At 39.6% G+C, this 19,663-nt stretch overlaps 1 protein-coding gene across 6 annotated transcripts in view; it reads right to left on the bottom strand.

The window, feature by feature from the left end:
* Positions 1–16,458, bottom strand: part of Kynu (kynureninase) — a 127,791-nt gene extending 111,333 nt beyond the window's left edge. For 3 of the 6 annotated variants that reach the window (XM_006498325.3, XM_011239179.3, XM_011239178.1), the window contains exons 1-2: positions 16,307–16,458; positions 8,578–8,759 (exon numbers count right to left, since the gene is read on the bottom strand). In XM_006498325.3, the coding sequence (XP_006498388.1) occupies positions 8,578–8,749 (172 nt within the window). In that variant the 5' untranslated portion in view covers positions 8,750–8,759; positions 16,307–16,458. The remainder of the gene's footprint in view (positions 1–8,577; positions 8,760–16,306) is intronic. The other 3 variants (NM_027552.2, NM_001289593.1, NM_001289594.1) reach the window with 1 other exon arrangement.
* Positions 16,459–19,663: the final 3,205 nt, after the last annotated feature.

Genomic DNA, 19,663 nt, shown 5'->3' with positions numbered 1-19,663 from the left:
ACCAAGCTGTAAAGGAGCTTCAAGGTATCTTTCTATTCTTGAGGAATTTGCTAAATTAGAACCCCAAATCATGCAATTGGTGGCCTGTCAGAGCTCTAGGAGAATCTCACTCCTCCTTTTCCTTGTCGGAGCAGATTTCCTCTAAAGTGCCTGAGAAGAAGCGATGAGGTATTGCTGTGGTTGGTTTGTTTTCTGCCCATGCCATTGTTTTTCTTGTAGCTATGTGTTAATCTGGCTCAGGTTTCTGGGACACATCTCTGAGAAGGAAAGCAATACAGGCACTTGCCAACGTTGTTCCCAGTTTTCTTGCCCCTATTACCAGCAGAAGAACACGTTACAAATCGAAAGTCTCAGCTTCCTAGCAGACACATAAAGGGAGCGGGACCTTTGGAAGCTGGGCACTCTGCAGCCTACAGAAAAGAGGGCTCTTGTGGTAGCCTTGCATCCTCATCAAGACAAAACTTAAAATCAAAGCTATCCTCTCTCAGTAGCAGATATTTGCAGAAGAACAGGCAGAGATGGGCTTCTGAATTCATGCTGTGCACAAAGATCTGGTGCGAATCTGTAAAATGGAACCCATGTTCCTGACTACACAGATTCATTCACATCATAAACACCCACTAACTGGCTCCTATACATTACTGAATAAAAGCTGCATTTGCATCTAATTTACCATAGCTCAGAATGAAATGGGGGTGAATATCTTTGTGTATTTCTGAGCAGATAAATACTAACATCACACACAATACCACCTTATTAAGAACAGTTAAATATTATTAGCTTTCTTAATATTATCTTGTAGGAAATTGTCTCTTAGTGTTTAATTATTGTGTGTGTACATATAAAATTTAAAATATGGCCTGCTCAGTCCCTGTTGTGTTGCTTGAATGTACATGTATTTAGGGCTGGCCACTTCTCATTAGATAACCTAAGAGACAGGACCAGGACGTCTACTGGATGATAGTGTCTTCTATGTATGACAGGGAAGTTCACCTATGAAACTTAAAAGCACAGTTAGCTAAACAATACTGAACAGTGATACCACTTGGCTCGGCAGTGTGAATGGTGTAAATCTCACCTGGCCTCACACCTGGGTAAAGAGCTAGCGGCAAATCATGGTGATTAAAAGAGGATAGTTTTGTTTTTATGAGGATGCAAGGCTATGCTCAACCAAAGCCCTTCGGACTTGATGTTGACAGAGGAAGATTGATAAAATTATGCTTTACAACCAGATTTACTCTCAGAACTGATATAATCTTGTAAATTTTAGAGTCTGTTAGTCTTTTATGTAGTGTGGAAATTCTGGGGTGGAAGGTTATAGAATAAAGGCTGTATTTCTGTATTTTAAGGACTTAAAATGGATTTCTCTATATTCTTGAAAATAATTCCCCTTAGGAAAAAGTTATATGACTGTGTTTGTTTGAATGGAAGCTTTTGAATGGGAACAATTCACATAGTCCCACATAGTTGAAAGCTTGGCCCCAGGTAGGTGGAACTGTTTGGAAAGGATTAGGAGGTGTGGCTTTGTTGGAGGAAGTGCGTTTCTGTGGGTAGGCTTTGAGGTTTAAAATGACTCATGACTTCCACTGCTTCTCTCTGTATTGGGATTTTCACATCAACATGTGATCTCTCAGCTGTTCATTTGTTCGTCCACCATGAACTCTAACCTTCTGAAACCATAAGTCAAAGTTAATCTTTTCTTTCATAAGCTGCCTTTCATGGTGCTTTATCATGGGACACCACCTGAAGGAGAAAGTAGACCTTGTCACACACTTGGGTGAAACCCTGGACTTTTGATAAATACATTTTCATGCTCAACCCTTTGTTACAATGAAGACTAAGGCATGGAGTGTATTGTGAGGAGGATGTAATGATTGGATGGAGGATGTAATGATTGGGGCCATAAAAGTTCTTCGAGAAATATCCATCTGAACTGTTGAACTTGTCCACTATGCTCATCTTTTGAGAGTAAACAAAAACTGTCTTTAGCAGTTTATATTGTCATAGGGCTGGGGGTTCCATGAGCTGAATACATAAGGACAGAAAAGAAAGGTACTACAGGTTCTTCTTACATGAAAACTTATCTCACTCACATTCGCCCCAGTCTTTTTTATAAAGTGCAGCCATAATCAAAGACATCTGTGGTTCCCTTTCTCTCCCGGCAATCACTGGTTTGGTTCTTGATTCTTGAAAGATCACTGTAAATTCCAGTTTCCAATCTTTCAGTTACATCTGCAAAAATACATCCCCACTATCACTCCAATGATTTAATTAAAGTTAAGCATATTAAATAAAACCTTTCTAACTACTGGAATGCAAGGCTGGATTCAGGTTCTGTGTGGCAGAAGCTGGTAAGCACTCTAATTTCACTGAATGCTTTTCTACACACATTATGTATTCTATACTTCCTTTATCTTATCCTCTTAATAGTTTGTTTTTCATGCCTACGTCGACAGTTTCGCTTCCATAATATTTTTCCCAGCACCATGTATAGTCCTTAATGTTCAAGCCTATATTTTCAAATGTTACCTAAATGTTGATAACTCACAAATTTGTATTTTCACTGTAAACCCAGCTGTTTGCTAATTCTGCTCTCACTTTCCTGTACAGTATTAAAATTGCTACCTTGGCATGTGACTATTAAGAATGAAAATGTGAGGCTGGAAAGATGGCTTGGCAGTTGAGAGTGTTTACTGCTTTTACAGAGAACCTTGATTCTTAACACCCATACCAGGCAGCTCACAACAGCCTGGAATTCTAGTTCCAGGTTACTTGATGCCTTTCATCCTGCAAGGGCACTTGCATTGATGTAAAGTCCCTAAAGTAAATCGACCTCACACAAACATTTAAATAAATCTTTTTTTAAAATGAATGGAAAAAAGGACATTTTATCAGCACGCATTTTTTTCTAGTTAGGTAGGGACTCATTATGCAAAGTCTGAACTCCCCCCACAATGAGGAGGACTACCCGGCCCTATCCTCCCTTTGTCTTTACATGCTCCTAATCATAGTGAAACTTAGCTGTTACCTTTCTGGCCTCCAAATTAAGGTCACACAAGAAAGCAACAAAAGGCATTACTTTTTAAATGAGTAGCCAATTACATGACTCATGCCACTGCTATTTAACCTATCCCATAAAGCTGGGCTGAGGCAGTGTCTGTTGGCATCAAGTCTACTGTTTACTAAGTAGTTCAAGTTTGACCTGAAGCTCAGCCCCCTTCTCACCTCCCTTACTTTTGCTTCTTTGATTTTATTGCACCCTATTCACAATCACTATATACTAGCTCCTCCTCCTCTTCCTTCTCTCTCTCCCTCTCTCTCTCTCCCTCTCTCTCCCTCTCTCTCTCCCTCTCTCTTCCCTCTCCCTCCCTCCTTCTTCCTTCTGTTTTTGATTATCAGGTGCAGACCAATGTCAATCATTAAGGACATCACCAGCTCAGTATAAATATTTTTATTATGTCCATAATAATATCTCAGAAAATGCTTATAAAGCCTATTTACTTTGAAAAATTCAACTGGAAACCTATAAAAAAAACTTACATCTAATACAAAAATAGAAATTCATAGGTTGTCATTGTAATATTTCCTTGAAGAATTTTTACAATTAATTTTGGGTTTTTTGTTTGTTTGTTTGTTTGTTTTTGTTTTTTGAAACAGGGTGTCTCTGTATAGTCCTGGCTGTCCTGGAACTCACTTTGTAGACCAGGCTGGCCTCAAACTCAGAAATCCGCCTGCCTCTGACTCCCGAGTGCTGGGATTAAAGGCATGTGTCACCACATCAGGTTGCAATTAATTTTTTATGTTGGCTTACAAAGTAATAGATTTCATGCTGAGGTGTGGGCATTTTCCCACCTAGATGCCAGTGTTTTTTGTTCACACAAGTTTCTCCTTTTCTCTCCTCCTTACCTACTGCTTCCCTCTGACTACTTGTCTTCCTTCCCACACACTGTCCTATAGAGGGATTATAATCCAGAAACACAGCTACTCTGGATGAAATATACACACACCTTAATCTCTCTGGCCGGAGTACAGACACATCCTCAATATATACATTTAATACCAATCAATGAAGGTAAAGTTAGTTTGTAGAAGGAAGCACCCATGTTTGAAAGTAATGTGTAATTGAGAGGCAGACAAAGTGACAAATTAGAGGAACATATGACAGAATAGGATCTGTCCAACACTCAATACAACAGGGAGAAAAGAGAGGCTAAGTAAAAGAGAGCAGTGTTGAGAGAGAGAGGGCAGTTTTACCAGCCCATTTGTACAGAGACAGGTTGAAGAGAGAACAAGCCAGAGAATGAGAAGGAGTGTGAAGATTAGAGCATATTACCAAAGTTAGAGTGAGGCCAAGCAGAGCAATGCAGTCAGACACTAAAAGAAGGCAGTTTGAATCAGTCAACATAAAGAGGAGTTTTGAGCCAGCACAGCTGAGTTGACCAAGCAGCCAGAGTTCAGAAAGAGCTGGAAAGGGTGAGCTTATTCAGCAGTCAGTCTCAGAGGCTGAAAACATTGTAGGTTCAGAAGCTAGACGTTTTCAGGACTAGGCCTGGATTACAGACCATTGAGTAGGCCTTGGAGATGATAATCATATCAGGTGAATAAAAGATACTTTTACATAGTTCTTCTGCTGCTTTTTTGTATTCCATTGGCCTGTTTCCCCTCCCTTAAGACCTCCTTCTCTCTTTTTTAGCTTTGAGAAACCACACACACAGTTCTGAATCCACAAAGAGGAGAAAGCATGTGGTATTTGTGCTCATACATTTAATTATTTTGCTTAACACAAAGGTTATTTCCTGGAAACTTGACTTTTTCGTAGTTCTTACAGTTACGTATTATCACATTACGTGGAGCACAGTTTCCTATTGATTCCTTTGTTGGTAGATGTGAAATGCTGGCCCAGGTTCCTGGACATCGTGAATGGCACAGTAGAAAAACACATAAAGATGCAAGCATCTCTGTGACAGAGTGACTTAGAGTCCTTCAGATATATAAGAAAGAGTGGCAGAGCAGAGTAGCATGGTAGTTCTGACTTTGATTTTGAACACCCTCCTTCCTCACTTCACAGTCCTGCATCTGCTTACATTCTTACCTTTGGCGAACGAGAGTTTCTTTTCCCCTGTATCCTTGCCAATATTTGTTGTTATTTGACTTTTATTTTCTCTCTCTCTCTCTCTCTCTCTCTCTCTCTCTCTCTCTCTCTCCCTCCCTCCCTTTCTTTCTCTCTTTCTTCTGGTTTTGTGTTTACTTTGATATTAGCCATTCTTTCTGGGCTAATATAGAATCTCAAGAAATTTTTTTATTTTCAGTTTCATAAAGGCCAAGGATGTTGAACACATTTCAATTATCTGATCATTTGTATTTCTTCTTTCAAGAAATGTCTGTTCAGTTCATTAGCCAAGAATAGATATTTCATATGCCATATATTACATATTCATAGTCATTTGCACTATCTATCTATCTATCTATCTATCTATCTATCTATCTATCTATCTATCTAATAATAAACATGCCTAACAGCAATCTGCTTAGTAAATGCAAGTGTTGTCATTCTTTTCAGATTTGGAATACGTCATGAATAACATTTGGAGCACAAAAAAACCCTCCAAATTGCAAGACCAACTCTTATAAAGAGCAATGGTGGCAGAACTACAAAACCCAATGCCAAATTATATTACAGAGCAACATAATAACAAAGCCAATAAGGTACAGGAACACAAACAGACATGCACACCAAAAGAGAAGGGACCCCCCAAAAAAAACTAATACTGAATTTTTGACAGGGGGTGTCATATGCATTTGATATATATCAAGTGTGTGTGTGTGTATTCATAAAACATATATAAGTCATGATTTGAGAGGAGATCCAGAGGTACAGGAAGATTCAGAAGGGGGAGAGGGGTGAAAATGATATAAAACAGTGAACTCATATATGAAATACTCAATAAAAAACCTAAAATATAATTAAGGAAAGACTAACTTTACTAAATAGGGCTGGACAAGTAGGATTTCTATATGCGTTTTCACATTTGTAGTCTTTAAAGCTGAAGCCTGATCTGCAACCCGCAGATCAAAATGCATCAGAGTAGACCCAGAACTTTGAAATTTTTTGGGGAAAGCCTAGGGAAAATACTTCAAGGCAAGAACACAGGCTAGGAATGGAGACAAGATGGGAATAAGCTTTGGTGCCAACACCTTGGATGGGGTACTAATGTCTAGGGATACAAAGGACTGCGAAAGTTGAACACCCAAACCATATATAATTAGGTCAGTAAGTGCAGTGTGTTCTTAAGATTCTAAGGTACATACTGTCAAAATTGGGAATGGTGGCATACTCCTGACATCCCAGCACTTGGGAGGCTTCAAGACAACCTCTAGTTTGTAGCTTGACAGGCCTACAGGGTAAGATCTTATAGACAAAACAAAAAGGTAAAATTCTACCATTGAGCATCCCCTTGCTTTCATTTTTCTAAGCCTTGCTGATTTGAGTTTTGTTGTTTAGCATTTCAAGCTCTTTGTATCTTGTGTTTGTCATTCAGAGTTGCTTGTTATGTCATTGCCCTATGTCCTTGGAATACTGATTTTTTTTTGATGCATCTATATTCTGTGAATGTAACACCAAAGAGATGGCACCAATCACTTGCTCCTGTGTTTGGTGCCATTTTGTTTGTACGGGACAAATCTGAGCTGTTCTTCGGTTTTGCCTAGCTGCATCTACAAAGAGCATCTACCACTGTGATATTATCAGAGCAGAACATCTTATGCTCCTCATGATTCTCCTTATTATAGGTCTCCTATATTAGATTGCTTTCAAGCACACTAAGAATCACTCCAAATTTCACTCGGTTATTCTGAGAAAAGTGAGTGAGATACAGAAAATGACGAAGAAATGATGGTCTCATGGGTGAATTCTTAGAGAAAACCACACACAGAATGAGAATTCAAGAATGGAGTTGGAATTGATCCGCATGAAGGATACCACCCTGCTTCATCTAAGATAGGCGACACTGGTCTCACCTAAGGCTGTGATTAAATAATTCTGGGACCAGACCTGAGAAACAGAATTTCTAGTAAAGTCCCCATTCACCCTCAGTCTGCCGTGGAGGAAACCATGCTTTGTCTTGATAAGCTAGAATTGTTTACCTTCTAAAACTCCATTTATTTTAACAAATTTATTGAATCAATTTATTGTCCCTCTTTTTATTTCCTTTAAGAATTAGCAATGAGTTAACCAAATAAGTCTGCTGGACTGAAACTCAAAGAGAAATATAAAAGAAATATCTATATCTATATATCTATATCTATCTATCTATCTATATATATAATGCTGATTTTTAAAAGGAGCATTTATTTTGAAAATTAAACTATTTTAAAAATGTAAAAAGTGTATGTATGAATACAGGTGTCCATATAGGCCAGAGGTCTTGAATTCCCCTGGAACTGGAATTATAGACAGTTGTGAATAATCTGATATGTATGCTTGGGATTGAACTCTGATCTTCTGGAAGGGCAGTATGTGTTCTTAATCATTGAGCAAAAACATTTCCAATCCCAGAAATTTCTACCTGTAACGCAGGGGAAAGCAATATGCTAAAATCTACACACTGCAATTTAACATCTCATCTATTTTTAAGTGTACATTCTGAGGGAAGTGTATCCATCTTATGACACCTGGTTTACACTCCTCTTTCTTCTTTCTAGAATTATGTCTGGTGCTAGATTCAGCAGTCACACAGGAATGCATCCCCCAGGTGTCACATTTCCCAGGGGGCTTCATCCAGTGTAAGCCAAGTGAGGCTATGTGACCCCATCCTACCCTGAAATAGTGTGAGTGGAGCTATCAGATTCTGAGTATTTGAAATTGAAGGAAAAAGTCAAGGAAGTTGGACTGTATAAATCCTGTGAAACTACTCTGTAATTCATTCCAGCTAATCTTGTCTTTTCACTGATGGGAAGCAACAGAGCCCAACATAGGACGCTTCACAGTTTTTCTTTGTTCCTGTGCTATGATTAAAAATAGGAGTTTTCCCCAAACAGAAGGGTTCAGGTCACGTTGTCATATTAGACATGCAGTGTGGGTTTCCTGTACCTCTTAACACTGATACATTTCCTTATAGCATGTAAAGATATCTATTTCCATGATATCTCTCCTAATACTCCCCGTTGCAGTCACATTAGCTCCCAGACAAGCAGCAGGCTATCATCAATGAGATGCCACAAAATAAGAGATGTTCTAATATCGCTTTGAAAACGATTGCTTTGTGCTTTAAGTGCCGAGAACAAGTAAACGCCTCCGCGTATACTTTTCAATCAGCTGCCTTATTGTTCAGAGAAGTGGATGACAGCGTAAACACCCTGAGAGCATTATATTCAGAGAAGGATAAGAAACGTAAAGAACACGAGGCTCGGGTAGGTGGATGGGTTGGTAGGGTAGCACCGAGGGCCTGCTGTGTGCTCAAAAACAATTGTAGCAGCTCTATTATGCAATGGAACAGTGGTTATCAAAGAATTTTGACAGTCACGTGCTTTAGCAGAAATTACTAAATTGATTTATAAAACCTTTCCCAGTATTCTTACTTGAAGGCAGGTCCCGCATTTTGGGAATATAAAAACAGTTCCTAAAATGACTCAGTTTATCTTCCTCATCCAAGCGGAGAGCAACCCTCTCATCTGTTGGGTCACAATTGAGTTCAGCCGCGATGCGCCGCACTGCATCAACTGGAAGCTCAAGAGGCGAAGGCTCCATCATAAACTGTTATCTAAGAAGGAAGTAAAACGTTGAAATAATGTAGCCATCATCATTTTTTTTTCTGCAGAATATCAGCCTTCTACAGAGTCCACCATTATTTTAAACTAAGATTCCCATTTTTTCGCAACTCCAGAAACAGTAGAATTACAGCTAGGAGAGGTGGTGCACACCTGTAATTCAGGAACTGGAAGGCTCAGATGGGAAAATTACTGAAAGACAGGCATAAGCCTGGGCTTTGTAGTGAGAGTCACACCAGCATGGGCTACATACTGAAACCCAGCCTCCCCCCCCCCGTCCCCAACAAACAGAAATTCCTGGCGACAGGGCAAAGAGTCCTTACTGCCCAGCCTGAAATCCTAAACTCCAGTCCTGTGACCCAGGTTTACTTTAAACCTTATCATGACATTTTATTGTACATAAAATGAAGAAAATAGTAGTAGTAACTTAGATATGTTTGAAAATCCTATGCTCAGTAAACTGTCACAATAGAGTGATGGAGGCAAGCCTCTGTGAGTTTGAGGTCAATCTGGATTATGTAGAGAATTACAGGTCAGGCAGGGATACATAGTGATGCCTTGGCTAAATAAACAAAAAGTACTAAGGCTGAAGTGTTTTTCTTGTTAATATTGTTGCTTTTTTTGTTTGTTTGCTTGTTTGCTTTTTGATGTGTATGGTGTATGTATGTATGTATGTATACTTGTAAGTATGTTTGTATGCATGCATGCATGTGTTTCTATGTGTTTGTGGGTTGCAAGCCTGCACCTGTGCATTCAGAGGCTCAAGATCCATGTTGATCTTGTCCTCATACTCAGCCTTATATTCTGACACAGATGCTCTCACTGAACCTGGAGCTCAACGATAGCCTAGGGTTCTTGCCAAGGAGCTCCATGGCTTTTAATCTCTGTCTGCTCTCCTACTGGGGTCACAAACGCATGTTGCTGCACCTATATCTTTCTCTGGATGCTGGAGTTCTGAAGTCAGGTTCTTTTATAGCAAATGGTTTCCTGATTGAGCCATCTTCCTCACCCTCTGCAGTCCAGTATTTTTTAATGTTAGGATTTATTTTTATTTTTATTGTATGTATATGATTGTCTGCCTACATGTATGTATATCAGGTGTGTGTAGTATCCACAGATGCCAGAAGAGTGTATCCTTGGAACTTAAGTTATAGACAGTTTTAGTCATATAGGTGCTAGGTGCCAAAGCCAAGTCCTATGAAAGTAAACAAGTACTTAGTCTCCAAGCCGTCTCTCTAGCCTTCATTCCATCCTTATCTGAGAAAACAGACACAAATTTATTTTCTTCTGATTCTATTTAGTTATTTTACTAAGTTGTGGCAATGAGGATACCTTTTTAAAGTACAAACAACTAATTCTCCATGTAACCTTTGAAAACTGTAGATAACTTAAATTTTAAACCTTAGTGTATTGATATTGATGTGATGGTAAGTTCTCTCTGAATGTCATCTTTCCCTCCATATGATAACTAAGCAATTCAGCCACCTGATCCTTCTTACCAGAGGAAGTATGACCCTGTGGTGTTCCCTGAAACCACGTTCTACTGTTTCATAACCGTCTAGAACTCTACAGTTTGGGGAAGTGTGCATAGCCTTTCTGACGGGCATTTGGAGAATTATTACTTATTGATATTTTAAATTTTACCCCATTATTTAGTGAGTCAACATGTGGTTGCTGGGAATTGAACTTAGGCTCTCTGGAGGAGCAGACCATTGAGCCATCTCTACAGCCCCTCATTAATTAGTGTAGTATGTATATAATGTATATGGAGCCACCGAGCATTTGTGGTCTCCAGAAGAAAGCTACTTAGAATCAATGGGTCTGAGTATTGAATTCAGGTCATCAGGTTGGGCAGCAAGCAGCTTTTGCAGTTGACCTATCACACTGGCCTGACAATGGAGGTTTAATAACTTTTTAATCCCATTCATTGGTTGTTTTACTCATTTAGATTTCCCCTACATTTTCTGTTTTGGGAATTGAGTTAGAGAGAGGTTAATGATAACCACCCCTCTTTAGACTTTACTTGACTTACACATGGCAGTTCTGTCATCTTCAACTACTTGTTCCTCTGCTTAAGCTTTTAAGACATACACCTTTCATGCTCCCTTCATGTGGCTCTGACACTGGAGGAAGTGCAGGGATTAAGCTGTAAGTCAATTCTTAGACAGCTTTCGATTTATGGGACAACTGGAGAGTAAATACTATAGTAAATATTGTAGATTATTTAGAGACAAGAGGACAGGATAATGGGGTACAGTTGTCATTTTGGTGATCAACCTCACTGGGGCCATGTGGGGGCTTGATGAATATCTGAAATTTGAAGGCAGATGATAGTGATTGAATGATCCAGCACAGGAGAAGACCTTGGCCTGGTCAACTAATACCCTGTTGTGTTGAGTGAAGAAATAGAGGGAGGAATGGAGGAGCTAGAGAAAGTACCCAGGGAGCTAAAGGGAACTGCAACCCTATAGGTGGAACAACATTATGAACTAACCAGTACCCCGGAGCTCTTGTCTCTAGCTGCATATGTATCAAAAGATGGCCTAGTCAGCCATCACTGGAAAGAGAGGCCCTTTGCACTTGCAAACTTTTTATGCCCCTTACAGGGTAACGCCAGGGCCAAAAAGGGGGAGTGGGTGAGTAGGGGATTGGGGGGGTGGGTATGGGGGACTTTTGGGATAGCATTGGAAATGTAAATGAGGAAAATACCTAATTAAAAAAAAAGAAATAGAGGGAGGTTGACAGGGGCAGATGTTAGTCATGGAGGACTTCTGTGACTGAGGGACTTTGAGATAGTTGTTGAAAAGACCTTGAGCTTATATGGCCTAACACTGGACAATTTTGAGTGAAGCAATGGTATTATATACATTTGCATCACATGAAAATCTCTATGTACTGTGAATAATTATAAGAATTTGACAGGGAGTTAGAGAGATGGCTAAGAAAGTGGAAGTATTTGCTGCATAAGTCTTCCAACCTGAGTTTGATTTTCGGAACTCAAATGAAAAGTAGACACACATCTGTAGTCTCAGCAGACCTGCAGTAAGATGGGAGGGTCAAACAGGAGAACTACCCAGAATTCCCTAGGAAAGCCAGAGTAGAGTATGAGTATGACATGAAGAACAAGAAAGCCCATGCCTCAACAATTTGAAAGGAGAGAACCAACTCAGAAACGTTTTTCTCTGACCTCCAGACATACCATGGAATGTACATTCCTTCAATGATGTAAATAAAAATAAATCACACACACACACACACACACACACACACACACACACACACACACACACACACAATGCTACTAATTGTAAGAATAAAGAAAAAAATTTAATGTTAAGAGATTTTTTAAAAAGTGAAAAAGGTGAGTCCTTGAACATTTGATAATGAAAACATAGACAGGGTTGCAACAGTTTTTCCTTAGTGTGAGAATTCAGAGTCCTACATAGAAAATATCCAGTATCATAAATACTGGACATCTATGGGATGCTGATGCTGCAGTCATCTGAGTCTGCAATGCGGAGTATCTGTGATGTTTATTTTCACAACACATTAAGCTGAATCTAGCATGGGTGCTGTTCAAAACTGTCATGGAAGAGGCTTCAAAGTTCCTCTTAATCTTCTCCCCTTCCTCTTCTATTCAACCCTAGTCAGAACAGAGTGTTAAAGGACAGCTGAGATGATAATGCCCTCCGTATCTGATCATACTGCTACCGTGTGTCTTTCTCACAAGACTGTCTATCTCTGTGAATTTTCTCACTCTGTATTCTTTCTGTAAAACATGGTGTTTTTATCCCAATACATTCAGACCTCAGGAACTCCTCACTGTCCCAAATCAAATGCTACATTCTTGTTCTGGTCTGTCATGTTATCTCTGCTAAAAGCAGTCTTTCTTCCTTTAAGCACCAGTAACCTTTACAAGCATACATCTTCTAATAATGGATACATCCTGTCTGGTACTATGTTTATTTAGGGATACGTGTGGCTGGAAAAGATAGAGCATGCTTGCTGTGCCTGCAACTTGATTTTAAATTGCTTAATGTTGGGGTACCTGATGATGTGAGAAGCAGAGATGACTGTGTCTTTCCACTGGCTTCACCAGTTGCCTTGTCACATTTGGTTAGATCTTGACTGAACATTTTACCATGCATTGCTGTCTGTGAGTGATTTGTTGCAGCTCTGTTGAGGCAGTGGCATACTACTTAGCTGAGCATAACACCAAATTCTTCCAGGAATTTGAACCGTGATAGACATTGACTCATTCAGGTAGAAACAAGATCATGAATTTCAAAGAATCAGAAAGAAGCTATAAAATATCGGGACTCAAGAGCATATGGTCACAAGAGAGTCATTTTGAGTTTTACAGTAAAACAGAAGTATTGATTATTAAATCATGGAAATTGATTCCAGCTGCAAATGGCAGTGAGCTGTTGGGACGGAACAGTGAAGATTCCTAAAAAATACAGTCTGGCCCTGTGTTGAGAATCACAGAACGTTGCTGTGGACAGTGAGCTCTGTGAGAAGCTCCTGGAGCCTGTTCAGGGCTGTCCCTAAACGTCCCGGGAAGTGCTTTGGCTTTGCTGTGAGGCATGTTCCTACCACAGACCTGTTTCAGTGAATTCTTCCCAGCTTGGTTAAAGTCTATTCTATTGGCGCTGCATCGTGTTTAATTTCACACGATAGTCACACCATTGTTATAAGCAGCATTGTTTGTGTAAGTTTTTCTCTAGATGGAGATGACAGCTGAACAGAAGTAGCCAAACAGCTCAGTGAGCTGTGTAAGAGGCAGAATCAGCGGCTCCTAGGAGGATGTGCTTCTCTGTCTGATCATAGGACACACAATTAGAGAAACCACTGTAGTGAAACTCAGAGTCTGCCTCGTGTTCTTCCGGATGTTAGTTGGAGAGCTTTACTATATATCTTTGGGGACAAGTACATTCTGAGTGGGATTATTTCAATTCCTAGGTTACTTCACTGTCATGTTCCAAGCAGCCTTCCCTTATCCTCACAGAGAGTATTTGTTAACATTGCGCAGTCTTCTGTGGCCATTTATTTTTTTAACTTTGCTACATTCCTTCAATCTGTGAAAGACTGGAAGAGCAATACCCACATATAAAATTAGGAGTGTTTGCTTCTGCCTATAATCTCAGCACTTGGGAGACTGAGGCAAGAGTGTTTCCTTCCTTTCAACATCATCCTGAGTCATACAGTGCCTTCCAGGCCGGCTTGTACTACATAATATGGCTGCCTTAAACAGCAGCAACAGCCATCTAAAAATGGTCTTCCTGGTTACTTACAACTATTTTAGCATACGACAAAGCGATATGAGAAAGCCATGGGTAATGTGAACAACTGTAGACACCTTCTAAATGTGAAAAAGGTAGCTAGCTATTCAACTGCTGATTCTACAAATGTTTATTGAGCATCTACTATGACTCAGGCATATAACTCTGAAAAGGTAAAATAATGCTTCTGACTTCATGGCAACAATGCACATCATGTTGGGTGTGGTGGTGCATTTCTAGTATCTCAGTAATCTTACTGGGGAAGACACTGAAGGATCATGAGCCTTGATGTTATAGCAAGACCCTATCCCAAAGCAAACAAACAAGAAATGTGTTAGTATGTTTGCAACAGATTTAAAAGTGGGCTCAGAGGCTGAGGCAATGCTTATAGCCAAGTGTATCTGAGAGTGCAGGACAGACGGGGCCTCTCTTGAGAAGGCACGCAGTCAGACACACAGAGAAAAACCCCTCCTCAGAGGAAGAAAACCCCATTTTCAGAGGAAGAAAATCCCCTGCTCGCAGGAGCCTCTCATTTCCTTTTAGTCTGTTTTCTGAGTATGAAAATCAATGGCTTTCAATTATTCTCCTTTTCTCTGTTTTCTCTTTTCAGTTCCACATAAATTCTATACAGCAGCTTGGTCTGCAGGGGAATTTATTTCCTTTTTAAAAAGTACTTGGGAACAGAGCATCATGATGCAGCTTTGGCTTATCTGGAGTCCATGTATCTCCTGCTTCCTAATCCTGGGGTTGCAGGCACAGGCCTTTATGCCTTTATAGGAAAATCTAATCCCTTGAGTCAAAAGTGTAGCTCTTTACACTCCTGGGCTTGTTCTATTGGAGATAGTAGTAGACACAGGGATGTCTTCCCTGAAATGGTGTTTCCTTCTGGGGCACCCCTCTGTTCACAGGGTCCCGCAGGCTGCAATGCTCATTCAAGGCCTTTGCCTCAAGAGAGAGAACTGATTAGCTCGCACTAATTGCTACCTAATTCTGCATTCATACCACCAGCTAAGACAATTAATACTTCAAAACATCATTTTACGCCTTGTTTAGGCTTATCATTTGCAAGTAAATTGACATGATCCGTTTGAAAATAAAGACATTAACTCCTAGTTTATAATAACTGTCAAATGTCATATCTCATGTATTTAGCATGGTATAATTTTACAAGGGTAAACGAACATGTCATGTGCTGGCGTGCAGGTCACCTGAACACTCTTCGGCCATTGTTATATAAAATAAAGCTCAATTTAACTTTTTAAAGAAGACTACAGCATCAAGTCACACTCACGAGGCATGCCCATAATAGTTTTAAAGATTAGTGTTTGTTGATGGAAATTGATTTTTGTCCTCGAATTATACTGAGGCTTGAAATTTTGAAAATTCCGTCTTCGTGGTTTTATTTATTAGCTGCATTTTCCCAGGTAAAAGATTGCACTTACCAAAATCTGATCAGTTGTAATGAAAGAATAACAAATTAAAGATCTCCTCCTGACCCTGCCGGTCTAAGGTCAACCAGGTCAATCAGTAACCCAGTCCTCAGTAGCTAATCTTTGCACAGCAAAGGGTCATTCCCACCCTGAAGTGAGGAAATTGGATACCAAGGTCAAAGTTTAGAAGCTAGTAAAGATACATTCATACTTCACTGGGGGAAGTAAAAAGTTGATATACACCTGCAACAAAGCCTGCTTCTGTAGGACTCTCGCTGAGAATTATGTGACATCACAGTACAACCAGCCTAGCTGAGCAATAGATCCTGGAGTTTGTTCCCACATTCCTAACGCTGGGAAGAAAAAAAAACTGTCTAGCAAATACAGGAAAAAAAATCTATTCTTAGGCCAAATGCTCTAGAAAATAAAAGGGGAAGAAAGTCCCCCTCAAGAAAATCCACTTTCACTTCTCTAAATGTTAATGTGACACACAAACATACAAAACCAGAAATCAGAAAGCTCCTTTAAACACGGCTTTTCTTTACCTGGGCTTGTTCTCCTGACCGTTTAAACCCGCAGTGAGGGCTGGCTAACCTGCTGGGACTGCAACCTCATCCGTTCGTTCTCTCTAGCCTGGGTTTCGAGGCACAGGCTTTAAGGGAGGTCATGCCGGGTTTGTTTATGAAGATCATTTATACAGTAAGAAAAAAACAGAAAAAGAAATCCCCAAAGGACTGTACCCTATTAGTAGAGAGAAGTTCCATTTGGAAAAGTACAGGAGAAGCGAATGTCTGTTTATCTTCAGAGCCAGACCTCTTCTCTGCTTACCTGCTCAGATCCAGACAGTAGTCTTCAGTACCTTCTCAGAGGATGCTGGATCTTTCTTTGTCCCCAGCTAGCCAAAGAACTGCTCACTTCTCCACCCTGTGGGGATTTTGCCTGTCAACTTTAGTTCCTCCCACCCTGTTGAATCAGGTTGCAAATTTCTAACCACTGACACAAGCTAAGCAAAATGCTGCCCCTCCCCCAGCCCCACCCCAGGTTGCCAAACATCTGGCTCTGCTGACAGCTTCTTCCAATTCTTCCTTGTGGGTTCTAGACCCCTGCAGAGACTTGCTTGACCTATGTGGAGCTCTGCTGTGAGCACTGTGTCAGAGAGCTGAACTCCAACATCTGCCTTTATTTTCAATCTGTGCTCTGAAACATCCCAAACCCAGAGGAATGCTCTCCTTGAACTCTGGACACATTTCTCCTGGATTTTGAGACAATGAACCACTGATCAACTTTGATTGCAGGGTTTTTGACTTATAGTGAATACAGGTTTTATGCAAAAGTTTAAAATAAACTGTGTGTGGTGGTACCTACCACTGACTCAAGTGCTCAGTCCTAAAGGCAGAGGACTTTGCTGCAAAAGAAAAATTAATATAGTCCACTAATTCCTCGAAATATTTTACTGCCTAATAAATGGACTTTAAAATTTTTGAGGTCATAAATCTTGATAGTATGATTAACCACAGAAAGAGTTAGAACTTGGAAATCCAAATGAAAGGAAGCCTGGAAAATATTATTAAGGTTAATTATTTCTTTAAATGCTGATCCTTGAGCTGCCTCTCCTGTCCTAATCTGAGCTTGGATCCTTTGAGGAATACCTATTAGGCATAAAAACTAAGACCCAAGATTTTCAGAATAATGACAACAGAAGAGACTGCCTCGGTTGCTGCGTGTTTGCTCCTGTGCCTTGTCTAAGCCCACAGCATGTCACCCTCTGCAAGGCCCTTTTCAGTCCTCTCTGTGTGTCCTCACTGTAATCCTGGACAAGTCACTGAACCGTAGCCCAAGCTCAGGCTCCTATCTACCTGATAAACAGAAAACACATCTTCCTTACAAGATTATTGAGAGAGAAAAACAATTCAAGGGGAAAAGCACTGTACCATGACACATAAATCCATTCGACACATTCTTTTTTGTCATCAAATTACCCAGACAAAGTGTACTGTCCCCAACTTCTAGAAGAGGACAATAGATGCCATGAGGCGACTTGGAGATACTTTACTGACCACTGTTAAACTCATAAACTACAAAATTCTCATTTGAATTGGATCAAAAAATCTAAAGCTTGTAATATGTCTATTCATTTTCCATCATCTCGTGTCTTGTGTCACTAGAAATTTAGAAAATTTGTTCTGCTCTGCAGGAGAGAACGCCATATCCCCATGTTGACTAGGTTTGAAGAGAAAAATAAAGACAGACAGGTCACAGTCTTGCTGCCATGGATTTGGTAAGTCTTTGAGCAATTATTGTAGTGCGTGCAGACTCTGCACCTGAGGCCTGGTTCTGTTCATCGCTCCTATTTTTCTTTCTCCTTCTTGTATTCTGTCCTTTCACTTTACCCCACTGGTTATATTTAATAATTTAAATTATTTTCCAGTTCCCTTAAATGTTCAATATTACGAAATTATCATTGTATTTAATTAAAAAAAGTTTTATGATATGCACATGCCACTTTGGTATAGACAGTTAGAGCAGGGGAAATCTATTGTCCTGACAGGTAGTCTTGGATTTGCATCTCATTATCCAGAATCAGGGAGATATATTTTGCTCAGAGTTGTGGAGCTATAACTGCTCTGGGTTATGGTAATCTTGCATGTCTAGCTGGACACTAAGCAAGGCATAGCTCTGGTTATATCTTGTTATCCTAAATAACATAAGTCTGAACTTAGAAATGCTTTCCTCTAGTTTGTACCTTTATGTCAACCGATCTTCATTTATGACATTTGAATCCTCATTCCATTAAGGGTCATTCCCTTGTGTCTATTCCTACTTTGTGCATATGTACACGCTCTTGGCTTCAGGGATGCTGGGGCTTTTGGTTGGCTTTGAACTCATGAGCTTCTACATTGGAGATTTTACCCTGTTATGTAACACTGTTTTTTTTATTTCCTGATGTATATACAATAATAAGAACTCTGCTATCTATCTATCTATCTATCTATCTATCTATCTATCTATCTATCTATCATCTATCTATCTATCTATCTATCTATCTATCTATCTATCTATCTATCTATAGTTTATCTACTTATCACTAGTCTATCATCTATCTTCTAATTACAGATATCTTTTGTGTTGTACAAAGGGTATGTTTTCAAATTCTCTTCTGTTCTGTGACATACAAATTGACTTTATTATCTCACAACATTCCTTTCTTTTCTATCCATTCCCATGCTTTTCTTGTTTGATCATCAATCTTTAACTGGAAGTCCTATAGTAGTTTTGTACCTACTGGGCACTTTGCATTTCTGTCTCATGAATCCATTTTTGGAACCAAAGTGTAATTTTCTCTGGCAAGGCTCAACATGGCTTCTTCCTGCCTATTGCATTCTCCTCAGGAAAATCGACACCTTAACTGGGTTTTTCACTCAATTTCTTTCCCTTGTGTTTTTGCCTATTTACAGATGAGAAATTTGGAAATTTTTCCCTTCCTGCTTCTTGAAGTACATTCTTTTAGGATTTGGCTAAAACAGCTTAGTATTTATCAGACTTTCCAGTAAGCAACCCCTGAGCTTTAAGAGATCAGATGTAGGATAACAAGAGACAAGATACCTGGTTACCCTAGTCTGTCACTATCTATCTTCTCAGTATACAGAGATGGCTATAGATAACATTGCTTCCTTTAGTTTTCGCAGAGATTCTTCACCCTTTCGATCTTACTCTATGTAGCGTCTTTCCTGATTCACTGTTCATTTCAACTTTGTCTCAAACTTTTTAGCAGAGTTGTAAGGAGCATGTTAGGATTAGAGTGCGTGCTTAGCATGCTTGCGAATCTGGAGTCAATCCAGGACTCTCAAATTATATTTTATAGCTCATGAGTGACATATTAACTAACTCTGTACACGTTCTAAAATATATTTTTGTTGTCCAAATGACTAAATGTTCCCGTATATCATGCAGGAATAATTTTATTGCTATTAATTTGTAGGTGACGTTCCACTTTCCTCCAAGCCAGTGTTAAAATGAGAATTCAGGACTTTGTGGATTTTGCCTACAGGTTTATACTATTGAAGTTCACATTACAGTTCATGAACATTTAAGAATAGACTTATAGTCAACTCTTTTCATTATCTGCCCTGCTTTCTAGAAATAAATGAGTACTTTAATTCAAATGGTTTGGAATTCCATTCAGGG

The sequence above is a fragment of the Mus musculus genome, chromosome 2 (genome assembly GCF_000001635.26).
Source record: "Mus musculus strain C57BL/6J chromosome 2, GRCm38.p6 C57BL/6J".
Taxonomy (NCBI): domain Eukaryota; kingdom Metazoa; phylum Chordata; class Mammalia; order Rodentia; family Muridae; genus Mus; species Mus musculus.
The sequence above is the reverse complement of the archived record's forward strand: the minus strand, read 5'-3'. Positions and strand labels throughout refer to the sequence as shown.